Here is a 24,717-nt window from a genome sequence, read left to right as displayed (position 1 = left end):
ATATTTCATGTTTTGTGAAATCTAACCAACAATTTAGTGAATTCCCTAACCCACATTTACTTCTGGGAATAATGAAAGAAAGACTTCTTTTTAGAAGTAACATATTGATTTGCCTTTATATGAACTAAGCCTGCAAGCCCTTGTTATTACTCACCTCTATTCCTATCACGTGTTCCTCTGCTGGTTTGTTCTTTGCCTTTATTGCACTGTACACGTGTGTGGCTCTCCAGAAGATAGACTGTGTTTGTTGTAAAACATTCTGAACGATTTTCAAGTGAGCTACACCCTTTTTGTACATACAACAAGAAATCACAATGAGTTACTAATTACTAATACAGTGTTAAAATAATAAATGATGTAATGAGCAAAACAAATGGCTTTAGCTGCTTCCTTTAGGAAATATGTGCATAGACTTCATACGGATCCAGACTACGTATCGAAACGGAAGTCGTTACACGACTGGAGCCTAAGTTACTGACATTACGAAAAGGTGAGTGTGTTGTAATCAGAAGGATATAAAACAAACAGAGCCATGATTTTCGTATCTCCTTCCAAGTTCTCTGAGGCTTTGAAAGAGATTATTTGAGTATTAAAGCAAAGCTCATGCCTTGGTAAGAACAAATGTCGATGAAATGGCCAATATCAACAAGCAGGAGTTTTCGAAGTTAAAGTGGATAGAATACTCTCTACTGAGGAAAAACAAGCCATTTCACTCTCTGACTTTTCTGCCTTCTCTTTCCACATTAAAAGCAATCTAGAAAAAAAATCACTCAAATAACTCTAATTAGAAAGAAAACAAACCTAAAAGTCCTGTTTCCAATGCTGCAAGAAAGTAGTGTGAAGGTCAAGCATGTGGAAACAGAAAGGACAGTTTGAAAGGCAAAATTTTCTCTTATTTTCTGCTTCTTCCTGCACGTGCAGAAATCACTGGTGGTTGTTGCAGAATGAGCTTTCCATCTGTAGAACTGGTTTTTGGTTTTGTTTTTTGATATTTAACTATTCAAAGTGTCTTCCGCTACTTCAACAGGGGCCTGCAAAAGAAGGGGTTTCCCCCCCAGCCCTGAGTTGCCATCTCCAGCAGCCACTGCATCTTCCCTCTCCAGCACCCTAGTCCATGCTCTGATTATGGGATTTTATTTCCACATGAAAAGCTGAGGCATAAAAGGAAGAAAAAGGAATCTTCTGTTCCAGTTTGGCATCCCTGACCCATACCTCACTCTTCCCGTAAACTAGGGCCTGGTATGCCTCAGCCGTGGCAGCGTCAGCGGTGCTGAAGCCACTTTGCAAGCGCAAAGCAGTTCTGAAGCCAGTTCTGGAGCTGCCCTTCCACTTCTCAAAACAAACCCAAACCCTGGGCTATTTGGGGGCTTTCCAGCACTGGAGTGCCACAGTGACGCATGGAGACAAAATGAGAAATAGTTCAGGGAGGGATGAGGGAAGGAGCATGCCACAGCCTCCCCCACAACCCCCAAATCCCATTTCATCAACCACCTACAAAACAACGGCAATTATTATCAGGAGAGCCCGCAAGCTCCTCTTCCCCACAGCAGAAGGCCATCAAAGGAGGGAGGATAACCGAGAGCGGACAAGAAAATGAAGGAAGCGCAGAGGCAGCTCGGAGTTTAAAGGTGATTTATTGCTTCACAGCAACACGACGAGAGGATTTCACACATCACACAGGGCAACGCTTCCCCCCCCCCAAGGGCAGCGGGGGCTCCCCAGGGCCACGATTAGCGCAGAAACAGCCCCCCAGAGCCGCACATGACAGACAACCCCCGCCCGCAGCCCCCCGGCCCCCGGGGGGCTTTTCCCCCCTCCCTGAGGCGGCCGGGGCCTCGACCATTGAGTGGGGTGGGGGGCGGCGGGCGGGGGGAGTCACCTTGCTCTGCACCCCCCACACGCCCTCAGGTAGGCTCGCCCATCACCATGACAACAGCCAATCAACGTGCCCCTTTCCCCTCCCCACTAAGGTTGGCCGTCCGGAAGCCTGGAGAAGGCGCGCACCCCCTACTCTCCCTTTCAGCCAATCAGAACGCAGAGAAAAAGCGCGAGGTGGGCGGGGCCTCGCGCCGCGCCGCCTATAAAAAGCGGCCGGCAGCGGCCGCGCGGCTCATTCGCGGCTGGCACTGGAGGTGGAAGGGTGGTGGGAGCAGGGGGAGTCCAGCCGCGCCCGTCAGCTCATCGCCCTAACGGCCTCCTCACCGCCTTTTCCCCGCACCATGAAGACCAAATTCTGTAACGGCGACGCCGACCCGTCCCCGCTCGGGCTCCTCCTCGGCTGCAGCCCCGGTTCTGCCGGCGGCGGGGGCGGTGGTGTTCTCCCCGCCGGTGGGCAGCCCCCTTCGGCTCTCCCTCACGCCGAGCCCGAGGGGAAGGAGCCCGTCCCGCCGCCTTCCTCCCCGCTGCCCCCGCCGGCCCGCGAGGAGGAGCCGCCGCTCGACCCCCGCACGCGGCGCAGGGCCTATCTGTGGTGCAAGGAGTTCCTGCCCGGCGCCTGGCGGGGGCTGCGGGAGGAGCAGCTGCGCATCGACCCCATCAGGTCAGTGCCGGGGCCGCCTCTTGGCTTTATTTCCCTTCAGTTTCCCTAAATTCGCCTCTCCGCGCCCCACGCCGCGCTCCCCCGGGGCGCCGCGGGCACGCCCCTCCACCCCCCCCCGCTATTTCCCTACGGTTGTGGTGCGCCCCCACCCCCCGCGGCGGGTAATGGTGGGGTCCGGGTAGGGCAGGGAGCGCTGGGGTCCGGCCGCTTCCATCGCGCCGCGGGGGGGGGGGGGGGAGCGGACACTCGGAAAGCCCCAGCCTCGCTGCATCCTCCGCCGCCATCTCGCGGGGTGAGGGGATGGACGGGGAGCCGCTCTGTGCCCCCAGCCGGGATCCCCCGGGGAAAAGAGGCTCCGAGGATGCCCAGAGCCGCAGAAATGAGCGGCTGGATGCCGTGTGTCGGGGATGGGGAGCATCTCTGGCCGTGCCGGGCACCGCTCGTGACTCAGCGCGCTGACAGCTTGTGGGAGACTGGGCTTTGGCAGCCCCTGGGCGTGAGGTGGGGGAGTTGCGGCAGCCCTGAGGGATGTGTGCAGGATCCTCGCCTTTTTTCCTGCAGGACTGCATCGCCTTTCGGTGTGGCTGCCCTGTATGCTCGTCCAGCCAACGCTAGTTCAGGGTTTCGCTTACAGGCTGTGTGGTGTGTCGATGCGCAGTCATCCCACCTGATCAAACATCTGTGGTTTTAAAGGACACACTTGTCCATTATTCACCTCGGCTCACTCCGAGTTTGCCTTTCTGATCATTTATGCTTCTAAATATGTGGCTTTCCTAATCGTCCTAACATCTATCCTACTCTGTATTCATGGAATACATGCAAATACCCCCAGTTAGTGATGATAAAGTATAAAACTGTTGATGAAGATCTCAGATATATATGTGAGCATGATTAACTCCTTAAGAGTCAGTACAGAAAACGTATTTGTAAAGTACTTTTGCTCACTTGACAATGCTACTGACATAATAAGTTGTTAAAGGGAGAGAGTCTTTAGAAAAAGTGGCGCTGTTCCTAGGCAGTGTTCCTAGGCTACAGAAACCACCACACTGATATTTCTGTAATCTGACTTGCCTGATTCTGTTTTCATCCTTAGTAGTCTGTGCTGGTGACTCTAGTACTTTCTAAAGCCTTAGGTTTTAGCACAGTTACTACTGTGCTTCTTGGAAACTTCCTCTCTAAAATACTACTTGAGAAATTGCTTGGTATCTTCTGATTGGGAGGAAGAGAAGATGGGCTGAACTTTAAGAATGTGTTAGCTCACGGGAACTGGTGGTTGCATTTATTTTGGCAAAAGCCTTTTCACCACTGTAAGGAGATCACAGTCACGTTGGTTTGCAGATTCTGGTTTCACAACAGTTGAGCAGTGTGTGTTCTCCAGTTGCTACTGCTGTTTTGGCTGTGTTAGTACAAATCATGTTTATGAATGCCAGTTAAGTAAGTACATGATATCATAGGATGAGGCAGTCCATATTCTTTGTTTCCAATGAAGGAAATCCATGCCTAATCAGAATGCAAACATAAGTACACCTGATTGCTGTGGTTATTTGGGGAGGTTATGAATAGTTTTGAAAAAAGGTGACCCTTTTGGAAGTGCTTACCCTTCATTAATTGGTAGTAGACTAACTAGTAGCTTATCTATCTAAGGGTCCTTTAACTGTGTTAAGCTGCTGAGTACTTTTTAGAAGGAGCATACCTTTTATTACCTTCCTGTATTAATTTCCTTGATTAGAGGTAACTTCTAATGCAGGCAGTGTGTGTTCAAGTAATTTAAGTGTTCATACCGTGTTTGTTTAGCTCTATCCCAGTGTTTTTTATGAAGTCAGTTCCAGTGTGTTTCCCTCCTACTTAAATACTGATTTTTTCCTTATGGACTTAGAAAAGGTGGAAGATGATTTTCAAAACCTGTCTTGGAATGGTTCCAGTGAACTCCAAAGTGTAGCTGGTATAACTAACCAGTGTTGATCCCCTCTGAAAGTAGGGTTTTGCTCTTCATTTGATACCCTTTCCATCTGGTTTTTCTACCTGTTCACCTTCATGGCTCAAAGTTACTCCATGTTACTTCTCTAAACATCTGTTTTTGAATGCCTGCCAAGCCACCTGGTTCTCCTCTGCCTGCTTTCTTGAGCGTGTTGCACAGCTGCTGTTTTACCCTGTTCTCCTGATTTTTTTTTTCCTTCTCAGTCATTGGCTTTGTGTCTGTAAGTCAGCTTTTCTGTGTCATCTCCCCGTATATAACTGTCTGCCACTTAATTGGTAGCCTTCCCCTAAAAGTCTTTACTACTTCCACAAAGATTGTAAGAGAATCCAGAAAATCACTTAAAAATGTTGAGATGAGTATCGGGTTGGGGATAAATATCACTTGTAGCATGCTTCTTTACCTGGCTTTTAAATCTGTGCTTCCTCATCCCTTTACTGGTAGCTTCTGTGTTTGGATTGTATCTGTTTTTGAAGGGTGTCTCTTTAATTATGAGACAGGTGTTGCAGTAGAACTGATTTGCATTTCTGTTCTGCAAGTAAACCAGACATTCTGGTGGTACTCTCTCTACTGTAAGAGGAAGTAGAAATAGGAAAAAATCTGCTGCAGCAAGTGTATTTGTGATCATATTAAGAAAAATGGTGATGCATCTAGACAACGTAGTAAAAAAAAAAAAAGTTGACTAGACTGTCTGTAATGTGACTACCAGAAACCAAGGAAATTCACCTCTAATGTATCTATTTTGTTTGATAAATCCATAGCATACAAAGACGCTGTCACTTTTTCCCTGATGATATGAAAAGCCAGTGTACTTGTGTAACCCCCAATGACTGAAGCACAGGTCTCCCCAGTTTGTGTCCTATCTGATAAGACTGGGTGATTTCTTTATTTTAAAGAATCGTTTCAAATTTAAAACTTAATTCTACTCTTAAAATGAGTCAGAGTGATAGCACAGTATGACTTGCATCAGTACCACAGATAGTCAGCTTTTAAATCTTTGTAACTAATTCTTGTAGTTGGCAGCTCAGTGATACCAGCTCTTAATTCACACCTAGTTTTGTATGCAGTGCATGATGTGAAACTACTGTCATCTCGATCATTTGTGCAAAAAAGTATTTCTGACAAGACTAGGAGTCTTGAAAATATTTACATTAACAGAAGTCCACATCTTAGCTGTGTAATGTGTTTCACTACATTTTGTTCATAGCTCAAACCGTAATGTGGATTACAGTGAGCTGTATGTTAGGAAGCATGGGGCTGCCCATCTTTTTCCTGAAGTCTTATGGGTTACTGGTAGTGTTGGAACATTGTTTCTCATGAGAGTAGATCTGTCATGTGTATAGGTATGTTAGTATGTCTCCATACATGCTCATCCAAATTAGATAATCACTAATCACCCTTCTCTTTGCAGAGGTGGCCTCAGCAACATGCTGTTTCAGTGCTCTCTACCCGATACCATTGAGACAGTTGCAGACGAACCACGGAAAGTCCTCCTGCGCTTATATGGTGCAATCCTGCAGATGGTGAGTACATAGAGTGCTTTGGGAGTGGGAGGGCTTCTGTAGCTTAATTGTGCTATGTTTGGAGATCTTCATCTGTGACACACTGCAAGTGTGCTGCTTTATCCATTTGGGAATGTTTTAGTGGCAGTGGGGTAGATTGTTAGCTTAAGGCAGTTCTTTATAGTTTGTTATTGCCTAGAACTTACACTCCTTTCTACACAGATCCTGACTGGCGTGTATCAGCTGAAGGCTCATTTGCTGTCCGTTTGATCAGTAATGTTTTGTTCGTGGTGTTAAGTTTGGACTGTGGTGTTTCAGAAAAGTTATTAAAATCTGCTTCTGTACAGTATTGTAGGGCTCTGGCATAACTAGCAAGATTGCAAGAGACTAAACCGCTTAATTTTAATCTTGGTAGCACTTACGAATCTGAGATTGGAGTTTTTGTCAAACTTAACTGATACAATGCTCAAGCATTTTCTCAGGGACATGAGTAACTGTTACTGGAAAACTTGATCTGTAGTGTTAGAATAAAAATCAAGCACAAACATCAATATCATATAGCTATCTCATTCCAAAATACGTTTTCCTAAGTGTGTGATGTGCCCCGTAGTTGGTGTAGAAACTTAAGACGTTTACCAAAATCTTCCACTGTTCCTTTTCTTTTATCTGGTCAGTAAAAATAGCAAAACGGAAATAGCATTGAAATTTGTCAAGCCTTAGGAGAAATGGTTGGCAAACCCGTTTCAAATTGCAAGGTTTAAAATCAAGACAATTTTGTAAAGGTGATCTCTTCTAAAGCTTACAGGCTATTACTATAGGACTATACAGCAGATCTTTTCTTACCCATCTCTGCTAGACATTTGATTCTTCTGTAATAAATCATAACAAGTGTTTAACCTTACAAAAAATTGCAGCTTTGTAAAATTACATTTGGATGTTGTCAATTTGACTTTGAGGGTCTGGTTTCATTATCTATTATAAATTTGTGATATTTTCCAATACTCAGTATCTATCAAAGTTACTTGCTTTATCAGTTACTTGCTTTGAGTAACTGATCCAATATCTGCAGGAGATTGTTCTTGAAATTTCAGCCCATTCTTCCTGCATCTGCTGCCTTGATCAAGCATACTATCAAAAATACCAGTGATATTGTCACTTAACTGGCTTTAAAGTATTATTTTATTATGTAATGTGAGATACTAACTTTGCCATGGTAGCAAACTACCAGAAATATGTAGAAGATCCTAGTGGCTTGAAATAACAAGGAACCCTTGGCTACAACACCATATGTGTTGAGAAAGTTAAACTGGTAAACAAGAGAAGTGTGTAGAAGTTTATTGGATTCAGCTTAAATAGTCTGTCCTTTGGCTTAAGAGAAATCAAAAGCAAAGTTGAGGAAAAAAACTTTGGGAAACTTTTTGAAGTCACTAGGGTTGATAACATTTTTTCATAATAATGGCTTTAATGCAATGCTGACTTGATATGTAGAAGGCTTCAGTAGGATCATGGGCTGTAAAACTTACATAGTGATAGAACTTGTGTTGCCCAAGAGCTGTGAAGAAATGTAGCTTTTCTCCTTTTTCTCCTGTTTTTTTTTTTAAAGGAAATGTAGATTTCAGAGTTTGGTTGCCCTTCTCTTCCCTCAGGGTTTTTCTGAACTTGTCTTTTCTGTGCCCCTATTCACTGAAGAAATCAAAACAAAATTTTGGTCTCTAAAATCAGAGAACTAATTTGGTTTGAAAATTGAAAGTGTGTTCATAACTTTCTAACCTTTCTGCTCTTGGTGTTGAAGGATCTTTTGAGATGTCTAACTTCCTTTATTTCCATAGTGGCAGTGAAATGACTGCTCTTGTTGGTGCAGTTCACTAAAGGTTAAGTAAGCAGAGAAAGTCCCAAGGTAAAACTTTCAGATTGCATTGAGGTTCACAATTTTTGTCAATAAACATTTGTCTCTTCCAGCCCCTATACTTTAAGTACAAATTAAAATATAAGCAAACTGTTTCATTGGGGTATTTTGAAAGCCTCATTTAGGATTTGTATGAATTTCAAGGTGGCATAAGCAGAATCTTATGACAAGCCTGTTGTCATAAGGGAGTGATTTGATAATTTTTTTTACTAATGTCACTGAAGCTTAAAGCCCCATAGAAATTAAGGGACACTGGTTAGCAAGTTGAGTTCTGAGACCTTAATGTTAAAATTGAGACTTTGTTCTCAATGACTTAACTTTAACTGCCACTGGGTATTAGTAGTTACTGCTTGTTTGAGCCTTTGTAGCATGTTTTAACTCTTGTCCATTTTATTTCCTGTTGAAATTGGAGTGCAAAACAGTGATAGCAGCTCCTCTTATTTCTTGCTGTAAATACTATAGATCTGTAGCAATCCATACCAAATTCATATAGGTACAGTTGATGAGTTTAAGTTAAAACATTGAATAGCATAGATATGAAAAATAGATACCTGATACTAACTGAAGAGTGAATAATCCATCATTTTCTCCGAGCCACCTGTTAAAAGAACCTTTCTTTGCAGTTTGAAAATAGCCCCAGTTTGCTTATTATGAATCTTGGAAGACACAAATGTCAGTACATGAAACTCATCCAATATAAACCATGCCAGTTGGCTAAAGCTGCCACACAGGGAAGGCTCTGTGCCTTCCTCTGTCATAGCTGATACGTTTAAGCCAATTTTTTTGTGTGCATGAATGTTTTGGGGGGAGCTGGGGGGACATGAACTGACCTGACTTGGCCATTACTATGAATGGTCGCACTGGCATGGATGTTTCAAAATCAAGGACTTCTCTTGAGTATATCCTTGAGCAGAATTTTTTTTTTTAAGAGAAGAATTTGTGCTTGTGACAGGTTAAAGTACTAACCACATTAAAACTCAAATGTTTGAGGCACAATGCAGATATGTCATACATTGGAAAAAGGGAAATGTCTTACTCTGCTGCTTATATTATTGCTCCAGCTTAGTAGCTAAATTGAAAGGGGAGCATTGAAAGTAAAACTTCCTCATTGCAAAATGGCATAACTGTTGGCTGTGTTCAGTTAAAACAACTGACACAAAAGGTTCTCCAACAGTGGTATTTAATGTTCAGACTTGAAGATTGGATTTCATACAGATCACTGCAGTGGTTCTACTTAAATTCAGAACAATCAAAAATTCCCAAGTCTTAGAAATGCCAATAGGATTGCAACATGTGCTAGCGTCAACAACAGAGAAGCACAAATTAAGGTGAATTTCTTCAAAGTTCACCTATCAAAAGGTAAAATGGGAATTGATTCCCAGTCTTCTACACATGTCAAAAGAACCTTGAACTCCGATTCACTGGGGCTCTGTTACTTTGCAATAACCAAACCAAAATCTTGCATATAAATGAGGAATACCAAACCAGTGTACCTAATTTTCATCTCTGCTCTCTCAACTTCTCTGTGAGCAGACACGGAATAAGTATAAATGGTTGCCACTGTTCTGTGGTAGATCTTTTCCCATACCTGCCTTGCTGCCTTTTATTTTTTTTAACTAAATAAAATGCAGACTGCTGTGTAACTGTAATTATCAACGTCTTCTGTGGTTGTTGGTGTCCATGTCTGTTTGTAGCATGGAGTAACTACAAATCCCTGGCACTGGCAGACGGCTTGAAAGAAACCAAGCACCTCTTACGGGGATATATTTGTGTTGGGTGGAGTTAAGGGTGTTCTGGGGGTAATGTACCACTTTAGTTGTATATGCATGTGTTCTCTGCTGCAGGCTTGCCCATGCGATCGTGCCTAGAGCACTCTGGTTTCCAGGTGACAGACACGATTCACGGTATAGTATGAGATCTCTGAAGTTGGAGCGTTCTCTACAGCTTTCATTTTCTTTAGTACTGGATTTCATTTGTTTAAAAATAAGGCTTATGTAGCACCAGCTACTGTCTGTGCATCTGAATGTTTAGTGTAATAACAAAATACCAAAATACTGCCCCTTCCTTTCCTCTGCTCCCTCATAAGAGAATGGTAACTTGAAATGAAGAGGATTAGAGATGCTTTTGTAAGACTTGAACTGTGAATATTTCATGCTCTATGAGTTCAGCAGGCTAGTTTCAGTTCCCATCAGTGATCAAGGGCAGGTCCTCAGGAGAAGAAACAGGTATTGTTAAATCTAAAATTCGCATTCCTATCCCGTTCAAATAAATGTCTTCCACTAGCTTCTGAAATTAAAAAAGCTTCCCCTGCATAGGTTGCTTCTGTAACTTCTCAAGCAGTTCCTTTTGGTGTTGTAATTCCTTAGGATTTGAAAATAGTGCACTACCTTGATTTAGACCAACTTGAACACAAATACAGCTGAGTATATTCAAAAAAGTGGAGTTAAAACCTAAGAATTAAATTTGCAGGCAGAGCCAACAGTTATTTTAGAAAAAGGTGAAAGTTCCTCCCTCCTTTGTACAGAATTCTTCTGTCACACGCCATTTGGTGTCTTTATGTAGCGTTGATCTAGCTACAAGAGAAATGTGAGAATAATAAAATAAGGAGAAAGTGCTGGAAGAACTCTATTTTCTCTCAAGCTGCCAGAAGTGTAAGCACTGTCTGGTCATCTTTTTCTAGTCAGAGATCAGGTAATGTGGAGTGTCACCCCTTGTAGGACTTCAATCTCATACCTGAATTGTGCTGCCTTAAAATCAATGTACATGATCAGTAAATTGTAGAGACTATAAACAACTTCTGATGTTGTTGTGCATCTAGTTATCCTCAATTGCTAAGATTGTAGTGAGATTTATTAATGTGCTTTGAGAATAAGCCTTATTGCAGCAACAGAACACTGAACTATTTTAAATAGGTTGCTCCCAAAGATGTAGACAGCCTGCCCCTTACTAGTTGATATTTCTGTTTAGAGGGAATGATTAAAAACCTGGAGTTACTTAATTGTTCTCTGGGGTAAATAAAATGTCCTCATTGCTGTAGATGTAAATAGCTCCCAGATTTTTTTAGTTAGCGTGCTATTGGAGTTTCAGCCAAGAACACAAGCTAGAAATGTAGATGAAAAATGTCATGGTATGAAATGTTTGAGTTTAATTCTTAAATTAAAATTCTTGCTATATAAAACTGCAGCCTGCTTTACTTTGTGTTCCTTGACCACATGTGCTAGAGGCTTTCCTAATACTAGGCTGAGTACATGGCCACTTGTGAAGACTGATCCTCTCCAAGCTCCCATTCACATTTTCAAGTTATTTACAAATTACTTGATATTCATTCTCATCTTGACAATAACGCTCTGTGCTGAGGGAACAGAAAAGAGGAAGGGATGCTGCAGAAGTCTCCTTTTCTGATGACTCTGCGGTGCACATCCCTAACTGCCTCTTTCTAATGGCACGGTAGGTGCCATTGGGATATCTCCAACGCTAATTTGAGGTGGACTCGTAGAACTGGCTAGCTCTTTACACAGTATGACTTCTGTAAAGCGGATGCCAGTTCAGGTTCTAGGGAAAAGCCTAATCTGCTTACCTTCTGATGAACTGACCCATTCTGAGAGCACCATTAATCAGGAAAGACTCCTGGATGGTGAGTAACTTTCTGACTGTTCAAGAAAAATCTGTAAGATGCAATAGTGGTATTGATGTAGGACATGCTTGTTCAGAGAAGCCCTCTGTAAATTACTTTAATATTACTGTGTAGCTACACATTTAGCTTTAGTGAATGTTTTGACTTTATTAATTTCCCTGAAAGGAATATAAACTAATAGTAGTTCTCCTACTGTCTTGTTTTAAGCTTATTGTCCTAGTGGAATGGGAAGTACTTGCTGAAAGACCATCGTTTCCTGTTAACTATACTTCTTCTATAGCTTCTGAAGTACTGTAACTGCATAGCTTGTGTAAATCATTAGCTTGTTGTACTGTATTTAAGGCAGCTGGTGTTGCTTAACTGTATTCTATTAAGTTCCTACTTCCACCCTTGTTTTGGACATGTTAGAAGGTTGGAACAGAAAGGTATGCACCCGGTTCTGGCAATGAAATGCTTTTGTTCAGAAGGTGGAGATGCAGGCTACCTTTATGGGCCTCTGAACCTAGTCTGGTTTAAACAGTCAGCGGTGGAATTGCAACATAAGTAGCAGCCACAAACTGTCACTAAATCTAAGCAAATACTTGCTTTCTCTTCTCCTTACCTTCAGACCTTTAAAGGACAAGGTTTTTTATCGCATCTTGAATTTTAAATGTGCAGCTCCATTGAAAGTATGTGCCACTGAAGGTTTGGGTACTGAGGGTATGTTGTAATAACTCAAACTGCCTTGTAATGACCGTTATCAAACCTAACACAATTCATTATACATGGAATTGGTTAAAGTTTTGCTTGATTCAGCAGTAAGAGCTGCAGTATACTTACACTTATGTGGGCATTTCATTTGAAGAAAAATCCTAGACTTGCACAGCCAGTGCATTGTGGTCTATGCACATATAGCCTGGACAGTCTACAATTAAGAAATCCTAGCCATGAGAATTCTGGAAAATAAGGTAGCTGCAAGTGCTTTGCAAGCCTCAAAACATGCCTTTACTAATAGTCCTTCTAAAGGTTTTATGTAATCTATGTAATTTATCACAAGTGCTTTAGCTGCAAGAGGAATGTCATCCTAGATGTCATTCAGAGGAACTGAATTTTCTCTTAGTTAAAAACATTCCTCAAAGCTTCTGATACATTGAACTCCAGTTCTGAAATACTGGGAAACAACAAGAAGAAAAAAGCTGAAACCCAGCTCCTGGGCTATTTATGGGAGTGGCTTGGTCTCAGTGGCACATCCTTTCGAAAGGTTTTGGAATTGGTGAAATAGTATTGTGGTCAGAGATGAGATGGATACTAGTGTTGTAGTTGTCACAGATCAAGACAATGTTGAGGCATCTAGTTAACTGTAGCTGGCACTTCTACTCCCTTTGTTCTGGTGGTTGCAGGTTAATCATGTTAAATTTCATCTTCTCATTGTGTTTGTTTTTTCTCATTCATAGAGGTCCTGTAATAAAGGAGAGTCTGTACAGTCTCAGAAGGAAAATGACTTGCAAGTAAGTAATTAAATTTGCTTACTTGACAGAATTTTATAAATAGTAGAGAAATGTTACGAGTCTGCTCATTCTGAACCAGTAGTTAGTAGTAGCCTGGTGTCTGGGCTGGATTTCTAGAAACCATAGAGAATAATGAAGAAAACAAATCTATTTGTTCACAGAAGAGACACAATGTATCTGTACATAGTTTAGAAAGATTTAAGCATTCCACATTTGCACTAAACATCCCTATTTCAACACTAAATGGCTTTTTACTGATTCCAACCCTTATACCACTACAGCTGTTTTGGGTACTAGGCTCCTCTATGTGGTAGAGGAATTCCTCTATGTGGTAGAGGAATACTGGTACTCTGCTTTACCTAATCCATACTTTATAATCATTCAGCTCTTCTGAGGAAAGTGATATGGAGCTGGAGAGAACTTCATTTTGAGCACAAAGTGGTTTTGATTAGCATAGAATTTGGTAGTTTAGATTTCTACCCTGATATTTCTCCAAAGAAATATCATTTTGGCATGTTAGCCAGATGCTTTCCTTGTCACTTCTCAGTTCTGTAATAGTTCTGGTAGTGATGAGGGAGAAGTACATCTTATTTGAGTTTAAGTGCTGCTTTTTTCTTTTCTGCTTTTTACCTTCTGGGAATACCATCTGAAAACAGTTCAAGCATTTATTTTCTAGTGAGTGGAAATTGACTCAGCTTAAACTGGCTTTAATGTTGTTCATGAGGGACTACTTCTGAAGCTTTGTTGAATTTTCAGTTACGGAGGTGATTTATTTATTTATTTATTTATTTTACAACCCACCACCACTAAAATTCAATAAAAATGTTCCTGAACTTGTAAAAGAAAACAAACCCCACCCTGGTGCCAGCAACTCAGAAGTTTTGCAGTACAGGAAGCAAGGCTTTGAACTTCAGAGCTGTCTTCATTTGTTGCCTGAAAATAGTGATTCTAAGATGTGATCAGTGCTGGTAGACTGTTTTCTGCTAGGAACTCCATGTTGCTGGAACTTCACTGTTGGATTGGTGAATTTAATTGTTTTCAGGAGGCACTTGATAATTTTCTTGAGTCTAGGTAAAAATTGCAGTGAGATATGATCATAGGAGTCCATGGCATACTCTGGAGAGAGCTGTTTATTTCCACACCTGTATTTGACATTAGTGTGTGGAGTGGAGGTCCACCACATATTATGAAGGAGGAACCCTGGCACCAGAGATGTGTAGATTATATTACTCCAGAGCTCTCACTGTCCTTGTTCTCAAGTGACCAGTCTTAGAGCAGTCAGTTCTTTTGCTGCTTTGTTTAAACCTTTTTTCTCTTAAGAGCCAGGCCCCAGAGCATTTGAACTCAAATGTCATCGTGCTGCTGCTGTTAGGTAGTGTTTGCCTATACTTCTATCTTGAAGCAGATTGTTCATGGAGAGAGGCTGTCATTAATACTGCTGAAACAGAAGTTTACAAACTTGCAAGCACATAGTTTTGGATTATTTTAATGTTCTAAATTCTAGAGTGTTTTACATGACAGGATTAGGCAGACACATGGCAGAAGTAACCCAGAAGTGAACTGTAAGTAAAAGGAAATCTCACCCTTTCTGGTTGTCATTCCTGATGTATTAAAGAACATCTTAAAAAGGAACAGGCACATGGCTTGTGAAAAACATGGCCCCTCTAAGCTCTGCTATTAAAATATGACTTGAAGTTCTACTCTGTAGGTGAAGGACTATAGAAAAACACTAGGATTATAAACCATTCTAGAGGTTTTTTTTGTTAATGAATCATACATTTTCTTTGAACTTTCTTTGGGCTAAGGTGTCAAACTAGGTGGGTTCAAGGAATACATAAGTTTGAAATCAGAACAGAAAAACACTTCCCCTGCAGAAAGTGGATTGCAGTGACAGGGACTCATAGGGTATTCTCAGAGATGAAGGGTAATTGAGAAATCTGGTCATATCGGGTTATTCCTTTTCTTTGCCACTTGCTGTTATCCAAACATGGATTCTTCTAGTAAGATGTGGAAACAAGGAACTAACATCTTAGTGGGCACAGCCAACAGGATTGCTCTACTCAGATTGTTAAAATGCCCTGTAGCTGTACTGGTAACACAAGTTTAGTGTCTGTTGGCACTGGGGTAGACATTTAGTAACCTACATCTAATTTGCTTTTTGGTCTTTAGTGTTGGGCTTCAGAAGTGAACTGAAAAGTTCACAGCTATAGTGGTGAGTGCATGTGAAATGATCAAAAGTATATTTTGGTGCGTGCATTCCTCCTCAAGGAGATGGAAAAGCCGTGGCGGACATGGATGTAATGCATCCATATACAAGGCATCGTATACTCTCAATTGATTCTTGATGGCCTTTTCATTTTTAACTCTAATAAAAACTTCAGAATGTTGTGCCAGTACTTTGTAATGAAATGCTAGACTTTCTTTAGAAGATACCGCAATAACAAGTATAGGGGACAGCAATAAAAAAGCAATGGAACTGCCCAAAGTTCTCTTGGGAGTGGAACTTGAGTTATTTACTGTCTATTACTATCTGCAGTGAAGATAGTAATGCAAAATGCTCTGTAGTCCAGAATACCTGAGAGCTTTCCTTGTGTTGTGCTCTTACTGCTTATGCTTATAAGAATTGTGGGTCAGATTTTGAGGCAAGCTGCACAAATGGGGGAAGAATTAGCAAACCTCTAGGATTTAAGTACGGCTGGATGCCTGTTGATATAATGGCTAGATGTATTGATTTATTATTTTGTGGCTTCTGTTTACTTAAAACTAATCTTACATGTCAAGAAAGCTGTACTTCAGTAGTTTGAGACATACACCATATTTCTATTAACTTTAAAGCCTTTGTATGAAGAAAGCTGTCTGGCCTGTGATAGCTACAGAACGAGTTTATTAATTTAAGGAAAACTTTAAGATTGAGGCATGTTTGAAGATAGCAAAGGAATAATGCTTATTCACACCCACTCACCCTCTCCATAGCAGGAGTTAAAACTATTCTCTCCCTTTAATAACAAAAAAAAAAAAGACCTAAAATTTGCTTAACAGGCACAAATCCTAATTCATTCTTCTGAATGAAAAACTGGTTAGTTCAGTCACTTGCTTCATTCACTTGCATAATTAAAATGTCCTTTTGTAAGGCAGTGCTCCAAAGTTTGTGTTAAAATTGCTAAGAATAATATTTATAGTTTCTGTGATGTGCTTCAGTAGGATAAGCTGCTTCAGGAAATAAATTTGCAGAGTTCCCACAGGTTAGGGAGGAGAAAATAGTCTGCTTTTTGTGTAGTCTTCCTTTGACCTGGCCCATGTATTGGTATCGAAGTCATGCTTATTTCCTCCCCAGTTTTAAACTTGAAAGTAAAACATTTGTATTGCTGCCATGTTAATTACCACTTGTTATTAGTCAGGAAACTTGAGTTAGTAAAATGCCAAGTTCTCTTGAAGCTAGCCCTAAAATTTCTTACTCTGAAGCAGTTTAGCTATAGCATATACCTAAGTTACTGTTGTGGAAGCACCAGCTAATGTTATGTTTTGGTTTTTTATTTCATTTTTTTAATGAAGGGGGCAGAAGCCATGGTTTTGGAAAGTGTTATGTTTGCCATTCTTGCAGAGAGAGCTCTTGGTCCAAAGCTGTATGGAATCTTTCCACAAGGGCGACTGGAGGAATTTATTCCCGTAAGTTCTGTTCATGATTATTTATTGGGCTGGTAGTTGTTTTAATTGGTTGTGACAAGAAGGTCTCTGGACTGCCCGGAAAAGCAGGGATGTGGGAATGGAATACTTGGCAGTCTGTAGTAATTGCTGGCTGTAATTTGATACAGTTATACTGGGTGTTGGAGAGCCCAATTATAGCTCTTGCCAGGGAGAGATATCTAAAACCTCTTCAGCTGTAGCAGAGGCTAATAAATGAAGATAAAAAGGCTGTTAGATACCAAACATAGCATTGGAAGCTATAGGGTAACACTTTCCTCTAACAGCAGCAAGAGCAGGTACTTATGATGTTCTTAAATGCTTCTGCTCAGTCTTCTTTGAGGATATTCTTGGTGTGAGATTTGATATTCCCCAGGTCTTGATCTAGGAGGAAATTGACTAAGTTATAAGTAAGGTAGGCTAGTTAACTTGGCTTTTCCAAAGGCAGCAGTTCTGAAAGTTCATTTGGGATGGAAGAAAAGTGTATTGCTTGAGTACTATCTCATGCTAGTACTTGTATTTCTCAACCATGTTTACAGAATACTGTATTTTATTGCAGAGCAGGAAACTAAATACTGAGGAACTAAGCTTACCTGACATATCCGCTGAAATAGCTGAGAAGATGGCTAGATTTCATGGCATGAAAATGCCATTTAATAAAGAACCAAAGTGGCTTTTTGGGACAATGGAAAAGTAAGTTTTATGTTACTTTAAACTACATGAAACAAGATTTCTTGTAAGCAGAGTACCCAAAAAATGTTCTGTAGTTACCCATGGAATTTAAAATAACTTCGGGGGTGGAGGGGCGTTTCATTTAGTTACTCTTTTAAACTTTCTTATTTTTAGTTTAAATCTCACTGTAATATGGGAAGACGTGTCTATGACGTAAACACTGTACTGTTTTCTCTATTTTTAACAGGTATCTAAATCAAGTGCTGAGGATTAAATTTACCAGAGAATCCAAAACTAGGAAACTGAACAAACTCCTCAGTTACAATCTACCCCAGGAAATGAAAAATCTGAGGTAAGCTTATCTACTATCTTCCACCTCACACAGTTTTATTACAAATGTGTACGTTTGCTCTAACACATTGAACAGCATAATACCCTATTAATTTCACTTGACAAGTTGGAGATTTTGTGATTCTGTGACCAACTTGAGTCTAATGTTACTACAAATTGATAATCACTTGCTGATCACTGTCCAACTTCAGTCCTGATCTTGTGCTCATAATTGAGGAAATTGGGTCTTGACAGAAATGAATAGTACTTAAAAGTCTCACAGCAAAACTTGTCCTTTACCTGGAAGTTGAACTGAATGTAAGGATTTGTTGCTGACTAGGTTCTCTATTGCTGTTTTCTAGAGCTATGCTTGAAGCTACTCCATCACCGGTTGTATTTTGCCACAATGACTGTCAGGAAGGTGAGCTACTAATGGCTGTGATCAATGATGCATTGTTCAGCCTTTTTCTGATCATTTGTTTGCTCTCTGAGAGGTAGTCCCATTATCCTGGTACTGCCCTGGCAGCACTGGCAAGGCAAAATGCTTTGACTTTAACAGCCCTCCAAGACAGGTTATAGTGTCATAACTGTGTTAAACCAAGCGTGTGACCTGTACTAACACCTGCTGTTAGCGCGGGTCAGCTGATGCTGGGAGCCTTGGGTGATTCCTATCAAGACTGTATACCTTTCTTAGTGGTCTGAAATATGAGTAGGGTAGGATATCCCGTAGCTCTTTTGAAAGAAAAATAATGGAAAAGTACAGTGAATGGTGAAAATGGAGATGTGGAAAGATTGTCAGCAGTTGTCAATTTTTACTGATGAAAATGGGATTCTGTCTGGTTCTTAATTTCTCTGGGAGTCATGGAGGGAATAATACATTTTCTAAACCAGTTCTCCAAGGAGGTGAGGAAAGAGGAGGCAGGGCTCAAGGTGCTGAGTATGCTGTGCCAGGACTTCCTTTACCCTGTATGGAGGGTAAGCTGGGCTGAGCTGGAAGGATGCTGTACTAGGACCATATGTGGGGCTGTCATGTTCTTGTGGGTCCCAGCCTTGGTAGCTAAGGCTGAGGAATGGGCCTGGAAAAGGGTTGTCCTGAGGGATAAGTAGCATGAGGTGGTGGTATGGGGGAAGCCACTGGTCTTAGTTCTGAAGAGCCTGCTCAGTAGTGGTGGAGTTCAGGCTCTTGTTGCTGGTGTGGGCAAGGTGTGATACCAGAGGAGTTGAGCATGACAGGGCTGGGGTGAGCTCTGCAAGTTAAATTTCCAAGGCAGAAGGAAAGTATTTGAAGGCACAGGGAAAAATACTGTGATTGCTCTGTTGGTGCAAAGGTAGGGCATAGAAGACAGGTGTACATATGGGTAGGGGGCAAACTATTGGAGAAATTAGAATTAGTATAAATTGATTTACTGGCAGTAAAAAGTTATCACTTGGCACAGGCAGTCTCAGTGACTTTTAGATGAGTTGTAGTGACAGTGAATTGAAAGGATGGTTAAACCACGTCATACAGCAGAAGGCTGAGCTTTTCAGTGGGTACCTGTTGTGCCACATAGAGCAGCAAAGTAATCAAGGCCATGGCTTTCAGGCTGCTAAAAAGCAATTCCTGTCCCAAGTGTTGTGTGATCAGCAATAGTGCTGTGCACATATGAGAGGTGCTGCATAATCTAGACCTCAAGCATTGGAAAGAAGCGATTCAGCAAGGGCTGCCAAGGCTGATGGTGTCACCTGATTTAGCTGCAAGCTAAACATTGTATTGGAGAAGCAGGACCCTTGGGGAAACTACTTCCTGGTCTGTACAGAAGAAAACCTTGCTTTCAGCTTCACAAGTTCTGTAGTATTTATCTCAATTATCTCAACTTCCAGTGAGCTGGTGTATAGCCAGTGCAACTTGACTACTCCTTTTGCTCATCTGTGTGGATGTAAAGGATAACTGGGATGATCTGAACAATGGTTCTTAAAGTGGTGTTGCTTTTCTGTAATGTTCATGTGACTTCACTGAATATACTGTACATCTTAACGCTATCTTGCTTAATATTATCTTACCATTTTTAGGTAATGTCTTGCTTCTGGAAGGCAGAGAGAATTCAGAAAAACAAAAGCTGATGCTCATTGACTTTGAATACAGCAGCTATAATTACCGGTAACCCATTCTAGTCTTTTCTGATCAGCAAACATGTGTATTGCTTTTTAAAAGACACAGTGAGAGCAAGTGCTGCACTGCTGATTATCTCTTCATTCTAATGAGATGTGTTCTGTTCTTAGTGGTGGACAAGAAATGTAACCAGTCAAAACAGCTTTGGTCCTGATGGCTTTGCGTAGGCATAGCAGAAACAGCATGGTTGCAGTTGCTGGAGCTTGTTGGACTAGAGAGCCTGTTTATACACACATAGCTTGTCTGCCCATCAAAACTTCTTTCTAGTGGCAAGATGATAATAGTGGATTGCTTGTACCTAATATATACAGGAAAAGCTTTGCTTTTCTACTTTGTGAAGTTCTTTCGAATGGTTTTCTCATCTGTGCAAACAATGCTAACAGTGATCCTAGGATTTCTGTTACCCAAAATGCTTTCTGTTCTTACCTCAGTCATCTCAGTTGTGTGTTTATGGATGACTTAATGATCCCAACAACTCCACATATTTAAATGTTAGCAGAGTTGAAACATAAATGATCTTGAGGTCTCTTCCAACCTAGAAATTCTGTGATTCTGTGATTCTGTGTGATAAATAGAACTCTGAATGCCAACATATAAAAGTGGGGTGTGTTAAGTAGCTTGATCAGTATGATCTTGCCTGCAAGAATGCTGATGTTAGATGCATCTGACTTAGCTTTAAGAAGTAATGCATACTTGGGTATTTTAGGTGACTGCATTGATGTAAAACTTTCATGGTAGAGTTTTGATTTATAACTGCTCATTTTTACTAATTGATCTTAACTTGCAAAAAAGGTGCAGTTCATCTCTACCTCCTTTTGCAAAAACTGCAGCAAGTTCTGAGTAGCCTTGTGCTATTAAACTTGATTTTAGGCTTGCTTAAGCAAGAACAGATGACTAGTGTGTAAATAAAGGCTTTCTTTTTTTCCAGAGGTTTTGACATTGGAAATCACTTCTGTGAATGGATGTATGATTACACGTATGAGAAGTATCCATTCTTCAAAGCTAGCGCTCTGAAATATCCTTCAAAGAAGCAACAGGTAGGCACATTAAAATAAGTAATAAGCCAGAGTCCAGAGTTTTCAGATCTTAACCCTCTGATTCTGGTTTGGACTTGCTTTGTCACAAACCCTTTCTTCTATGACTTCCTCATGTATAATACTTGATACAATCCTGACTGTCTTTGCTTTAAAACCTTACAAACTTCATTACAAGCAGCCATTCAGGATAGAGTATTTATGATTTGCCATGTAGATATGCACCACAAAACCAAAATCCTGTAGTTGGGGAGTACAGCACTGAAACAAGCTGGCAGTAACAAAATGTCAGTAGTATTAATATGCCTTTGGTAAACCAAACTTCCAAGCAACTAGTGGAGTTGCTGATAGTCTTAAAACTAACTTCAACAGTGTCAATGTTTGGAAAATGTAAATAACACATGAAAAGGCCTGCTAAGTTCTGAAAGAAGTCAAATATGTTTTGAGACAAATTTGTAACTTTCTGATTCCTTGCCTTCTAGCTTCACTTTATTTCCAGTTACCTGTCTGCATTCCATGATGGCTTTGAAAATCTGAGCAATGAAGAGAAGTTCAAGCTAGAAGAGGAAGTGTTGATAGAAGTTAACAGGTAACTTACCGTTCTCAGCTGTCTTGAAACTTCCATGCTGCCTGCATGTATACCTCATTGGGTGGAGAAACTAAGCTCTTTCCTTATGGTAAAGAAAAATCTGTCAATGTCAAATATTAGACATGTGACATGCATTTAGTGGAGTACATAAAATATTACTCAGTGGGGGAACTAATGGAATCATTTGTAACGGGATATTGAAATAAGTGTTGTGACTATAGCTGGGTATCTTGGTAAATACAGTCATGTTATTTCAGGTTTGCCCTTGCATCACACTTCTTCTGGGGTCTGTGGTCTATTATACAAGCAAAGATCTCATCCATTGAATTTGGTTACCTGGTAAGATCTTTATGATTAAAGTTTTAATTAAAAATGTATGCTCTAAGGAATCTGATACATCAGAGTAAATGAAATGGCTTTTTGACACAACTAAACTTCTAAGTGGAGTAACAAAAAACTTAAATCAACTCGGTACTAGTTTGTGCTCTTTCCTTAGCGTGATAACACTTAAGATTCTATAAATTTCAGAAATGATTGCCATTGTTACATAGACTAGCCTTATGTGGCAGATGCTGCAGTGGCATGACTGTCTTGCAGTGCAGTGATTCTTCTGCAGTAAAAGGTCCCATGCAAGAGGGAAGCTACCATGCAGTAGGTGTGAATTTGTGAAGTGAACACTATCCAAGTGCATGTGTAACAGGTTCATATCTGTTGTGCAACAGTATCAATGGCAGGGAGCTTCTGCTTACAAATCAGTAATTCATGGTACAAGATGCTTAGTGTTCTGCAAAGTGATATAGCTTTCAGGTATGTAGAAAATCCTGTGGGAACTGTTGCAGAAGCCATTCTTCTTAGTGAAATCCTGTCCTTTTAAAATTTCTATTCTTTCTGATGTTCTGGTAGCAGCTAACAGTGTTAGAGTTGAAATAAGACCGTAGGAAATTCTAGAAGCGAGACCACCTTTGGAGATCTTTCTCAAATAGATCTAATTACTTGAGATGATGGATTAAAGTAACACAAATATCTTCACTGTTTCCCCATACCAAATAAAGAAACAGAACTGTTCACTGTATGAACGTTCCTTATTTCCCCAGGAATATGCATTATCCAGATTTGATGCATACTTTGATCAGAAGAAGAAGCTGAAGGTGTGAATGTGAGAGGAGCGGCCTGGTGGTTACTGTATGAAGAGGGCAGCTGGACAGAACTTTCACTGTGCTTAGGCTACTGTATCTGTAACGAAGGTGTCACTGAATTCCAGTTCCTTGGAAGGCAGGTGTACAATACTGAAGGCTGTATAGAAATGACTTGTTTACAGTTTCATAAATACATGGAATGCGGTGGGGAGGCAAAAGTAAAAATACAACAGTGCAATATCTTTAAATGCTTTTAATCTAGAAGGTATTTTATATTGTGGGAGAAGCTTACAATTAAGTGTCAATACCATGTGCATTAGAGCAAACAGTGTTACTCTGAGTATGTTTTCTAGGGGTGTGCTGACATTAGGGTGAATGTTGGAAGCAGAACAGCTGTAATGACGCATTGTAGACACTGCCCCTTAATGAGAAGGAAAAGCAAAGGAGACAACTGTTATACTGTGAAGTAGGCTTCAAATCTTACTGTGAGATTAGATTCAACATGCCCCGTGAACACTATCTTCAAAGCTGCTGATATGTTACACCACTTTAACCATAAAACAGCTAAACACCTTGAAGTGTTATGCTTTAAGGTGTTATCTACATAGACATGAATGTTTCTCTTAAGCTGGTGTGCCTGTGAAGTATGAATGAACTTTGAACTGGACATTCTGAAGGAGTTTGTCTTGAACTGTTCATTCCATATCCTTTGAGAACATGCTTTAGCCCGACCTGGTTGTCTCTTAAAATGCTGCGTCCTGCACAGGGGGTTCTGTGGGCTGGCAGCACTGGGAAGAGTGCCTTGAATTACTCTAGCTACTCCCCAGACAACTGGATTGACGTTGACAATACTTGTAATTGGAGCCCATCTCTCTTCTTGACTTGTTGCCACAGTATATGGCTATAAGGAACAGTAGAGCCAAAGACTGCGGAGAACACTTCAGGAAATTGCTGTTCTGCCCATCCAATGCTTATGTGGCTTGGGAGGTGCTTTTCTTGTACCTCCAATTTTCATGTTCCAGCAATCCAGTAAAGTGGAGCGTCTTGTGGGGAACAATAATGTGTATATTGAAACTTGAGTATAATCTGTGTACATGTCATCTAAAGATTTCTTTAGATTTTTGGGGGAACTCGTTTTATTTTGAACGTTGTTTGTGCTTTCTAACACTGTATTATAAATATAATAAACTTTTAAGTCTACCCTTTTTCATTTGTATAGCAAATACTGTTCCAAGCAGTTGAAGAAAATGTGCAGCATTTCATGTACTGTATAGCATAACTTGTAAAAGCTGTCATTTTATTCTCTAGTATAGAGAATCATTTTGCATATGCAACTATTAATACTTTATAATAAATATAAAGCACTTAAAAATGCCATAGTTGATATTCTTAAGTCTTCATTGTATTTGCAGGATAAACCACTTGCTGTTTCTAGCCTTAATCTGTGCTTGGAAGTACTTCCTTGATTACCTTAAAGGCAGACTAAGTTAAACTTCAGGCTCAATGTGGTGGGGTATCCCTTCTACTTAAATGCTGTACGTAAATCTATCTTCAGCATTTATTGTATAACTGATTACTATTAGAAAGAATGAGGTAGAAAGGCAGTATAGATTAAACCTATACACTTGCCTCTAAAGCTCAGTTTAAAGGTTTAGGTTTCAATGCTTTCCTGTCCCATTAACTACAGTAAATGGCTAATGGGTTGGTTTGAACACTGTCCTGTTAACCATGCTAAAAACAAAGGCGAAATCTGTGAGCATGTATTGTTTTACTGACATACCACATGAAGCATTTGTAGTATGAGTATCTGGGTAATTTATCAAGGTTCCTGAAGGCTTCATTTAACATATGCTTCTGCATACAGTAAATCCAGTGGGAAGGGCAGGGGATAATGGAAGGGATGGAAACAATTCAGAATGATGTTATGAAGCTAGTTGAAAAGAGCTGTATTTATTCCTAAAAGGGCTGTATTCCTTCTAGGGGAGGAGGCTCCAAAGACAAAGACAAACAAAACATGCTGTCTTGTGCCTCTTTTAAATGAGTGTTTTAAAGAGGGGAGGTTCTTTACACCTGGCGCATGGTA

At 40.7% G+C, this 24,717-nt stretch overlaps 1 protein-coding gene across 3 annotated transcripts; it reads left to right on the top strand.

Annotated features, from left to right (window-relative positions):
- Positions 1–2,110: 2,110 nt before the first annotated feature.
- Positions 2,111–24,009, top strand: CHKA (choline kinase alpha). 3 transcript variants are annotated; one of them, XM_084520439.1, is made up of 13 exons: positions 2,111–2,254; positions 2,379–2,539; positions 5,926–6,037; positions 12,990–13,043; positions 16,596–16,709; positions 17,284–17,417; positions 17,644–17,748; positions 18,089–18,147; positions 19,776–19,863; positions 20,804–20,912; positions 21,392–21,498; positions 21,756–21,837; positions 22,593–24,009. In XM_084520439.1, exons 3-13 carry the CDS (start codon positions 5,942–5,944, stop codon positions 22,650–22,652), a joined length of 1,008 nt encoding a protein of 335 aa, XP_084376565.1. In that variant the 5' UTR covers positions 2,111–2,254; positions 2,379–2,539; positions 5,926–5,941; the 3' UTR covers positions 22,653–24,009. The 3 variants fall into 3 exon arrangements, with proteins under 3 accessions (XP_084376565.1, XP_084376563.1, XP_084376564.1); XM_084520437.1 differs by having other exon boundaries at positions 2,126–2,539; XM_084520438.1 differs by lacking the exon at positions 12,990–13,043 and having other exon boundaries at positions 2,126–2,539.
- The last annotated feature ends 708 nt before the right edge of the window (positions 24,010–24,717 follow it).

Source organism: Aythya ferina (genome assembly GCF_964211825.1).
Source record: "Aythya ferina genome assembly, chromosome: 5".
Taxonomy (NCBI): domain Eukaryota; kingdom Metazoa; phylum Chordata; class Aves; order Anseriformes; family Anatidae; genus Aythya; species Aythya ferina.
The sequence above is the reverse complement of the archived record's forward strand: the minus strand, read 5'-3'. Positions and strand labels throughout refer to the sequence as shown.

Bases quoted from the DNA above. Each gene is read 5' to 3' on its own strand.
- CHKA (XM_084520437.1), top strand. From the start codon at position 2,220: ATGAAGACCAAATTCTGTAACGGCGACGCCGACCCGTCCCCGCTCGGG. The intron at 17,749-18,088 runs GTAAGCTTATCT...GCTGTTTTCTAG, and splicing joins CAGGAAATGAAAAATCTGAG to AGCTATGCTTGAAGCTACTC. The intron at 18,148-19,775 runs GTGAGCTACTAA...TACCATTTTTAG, and splicing joins CCACAATGACTGTCAGGAAG to GTAATGTCTTGCTTCTGGAA.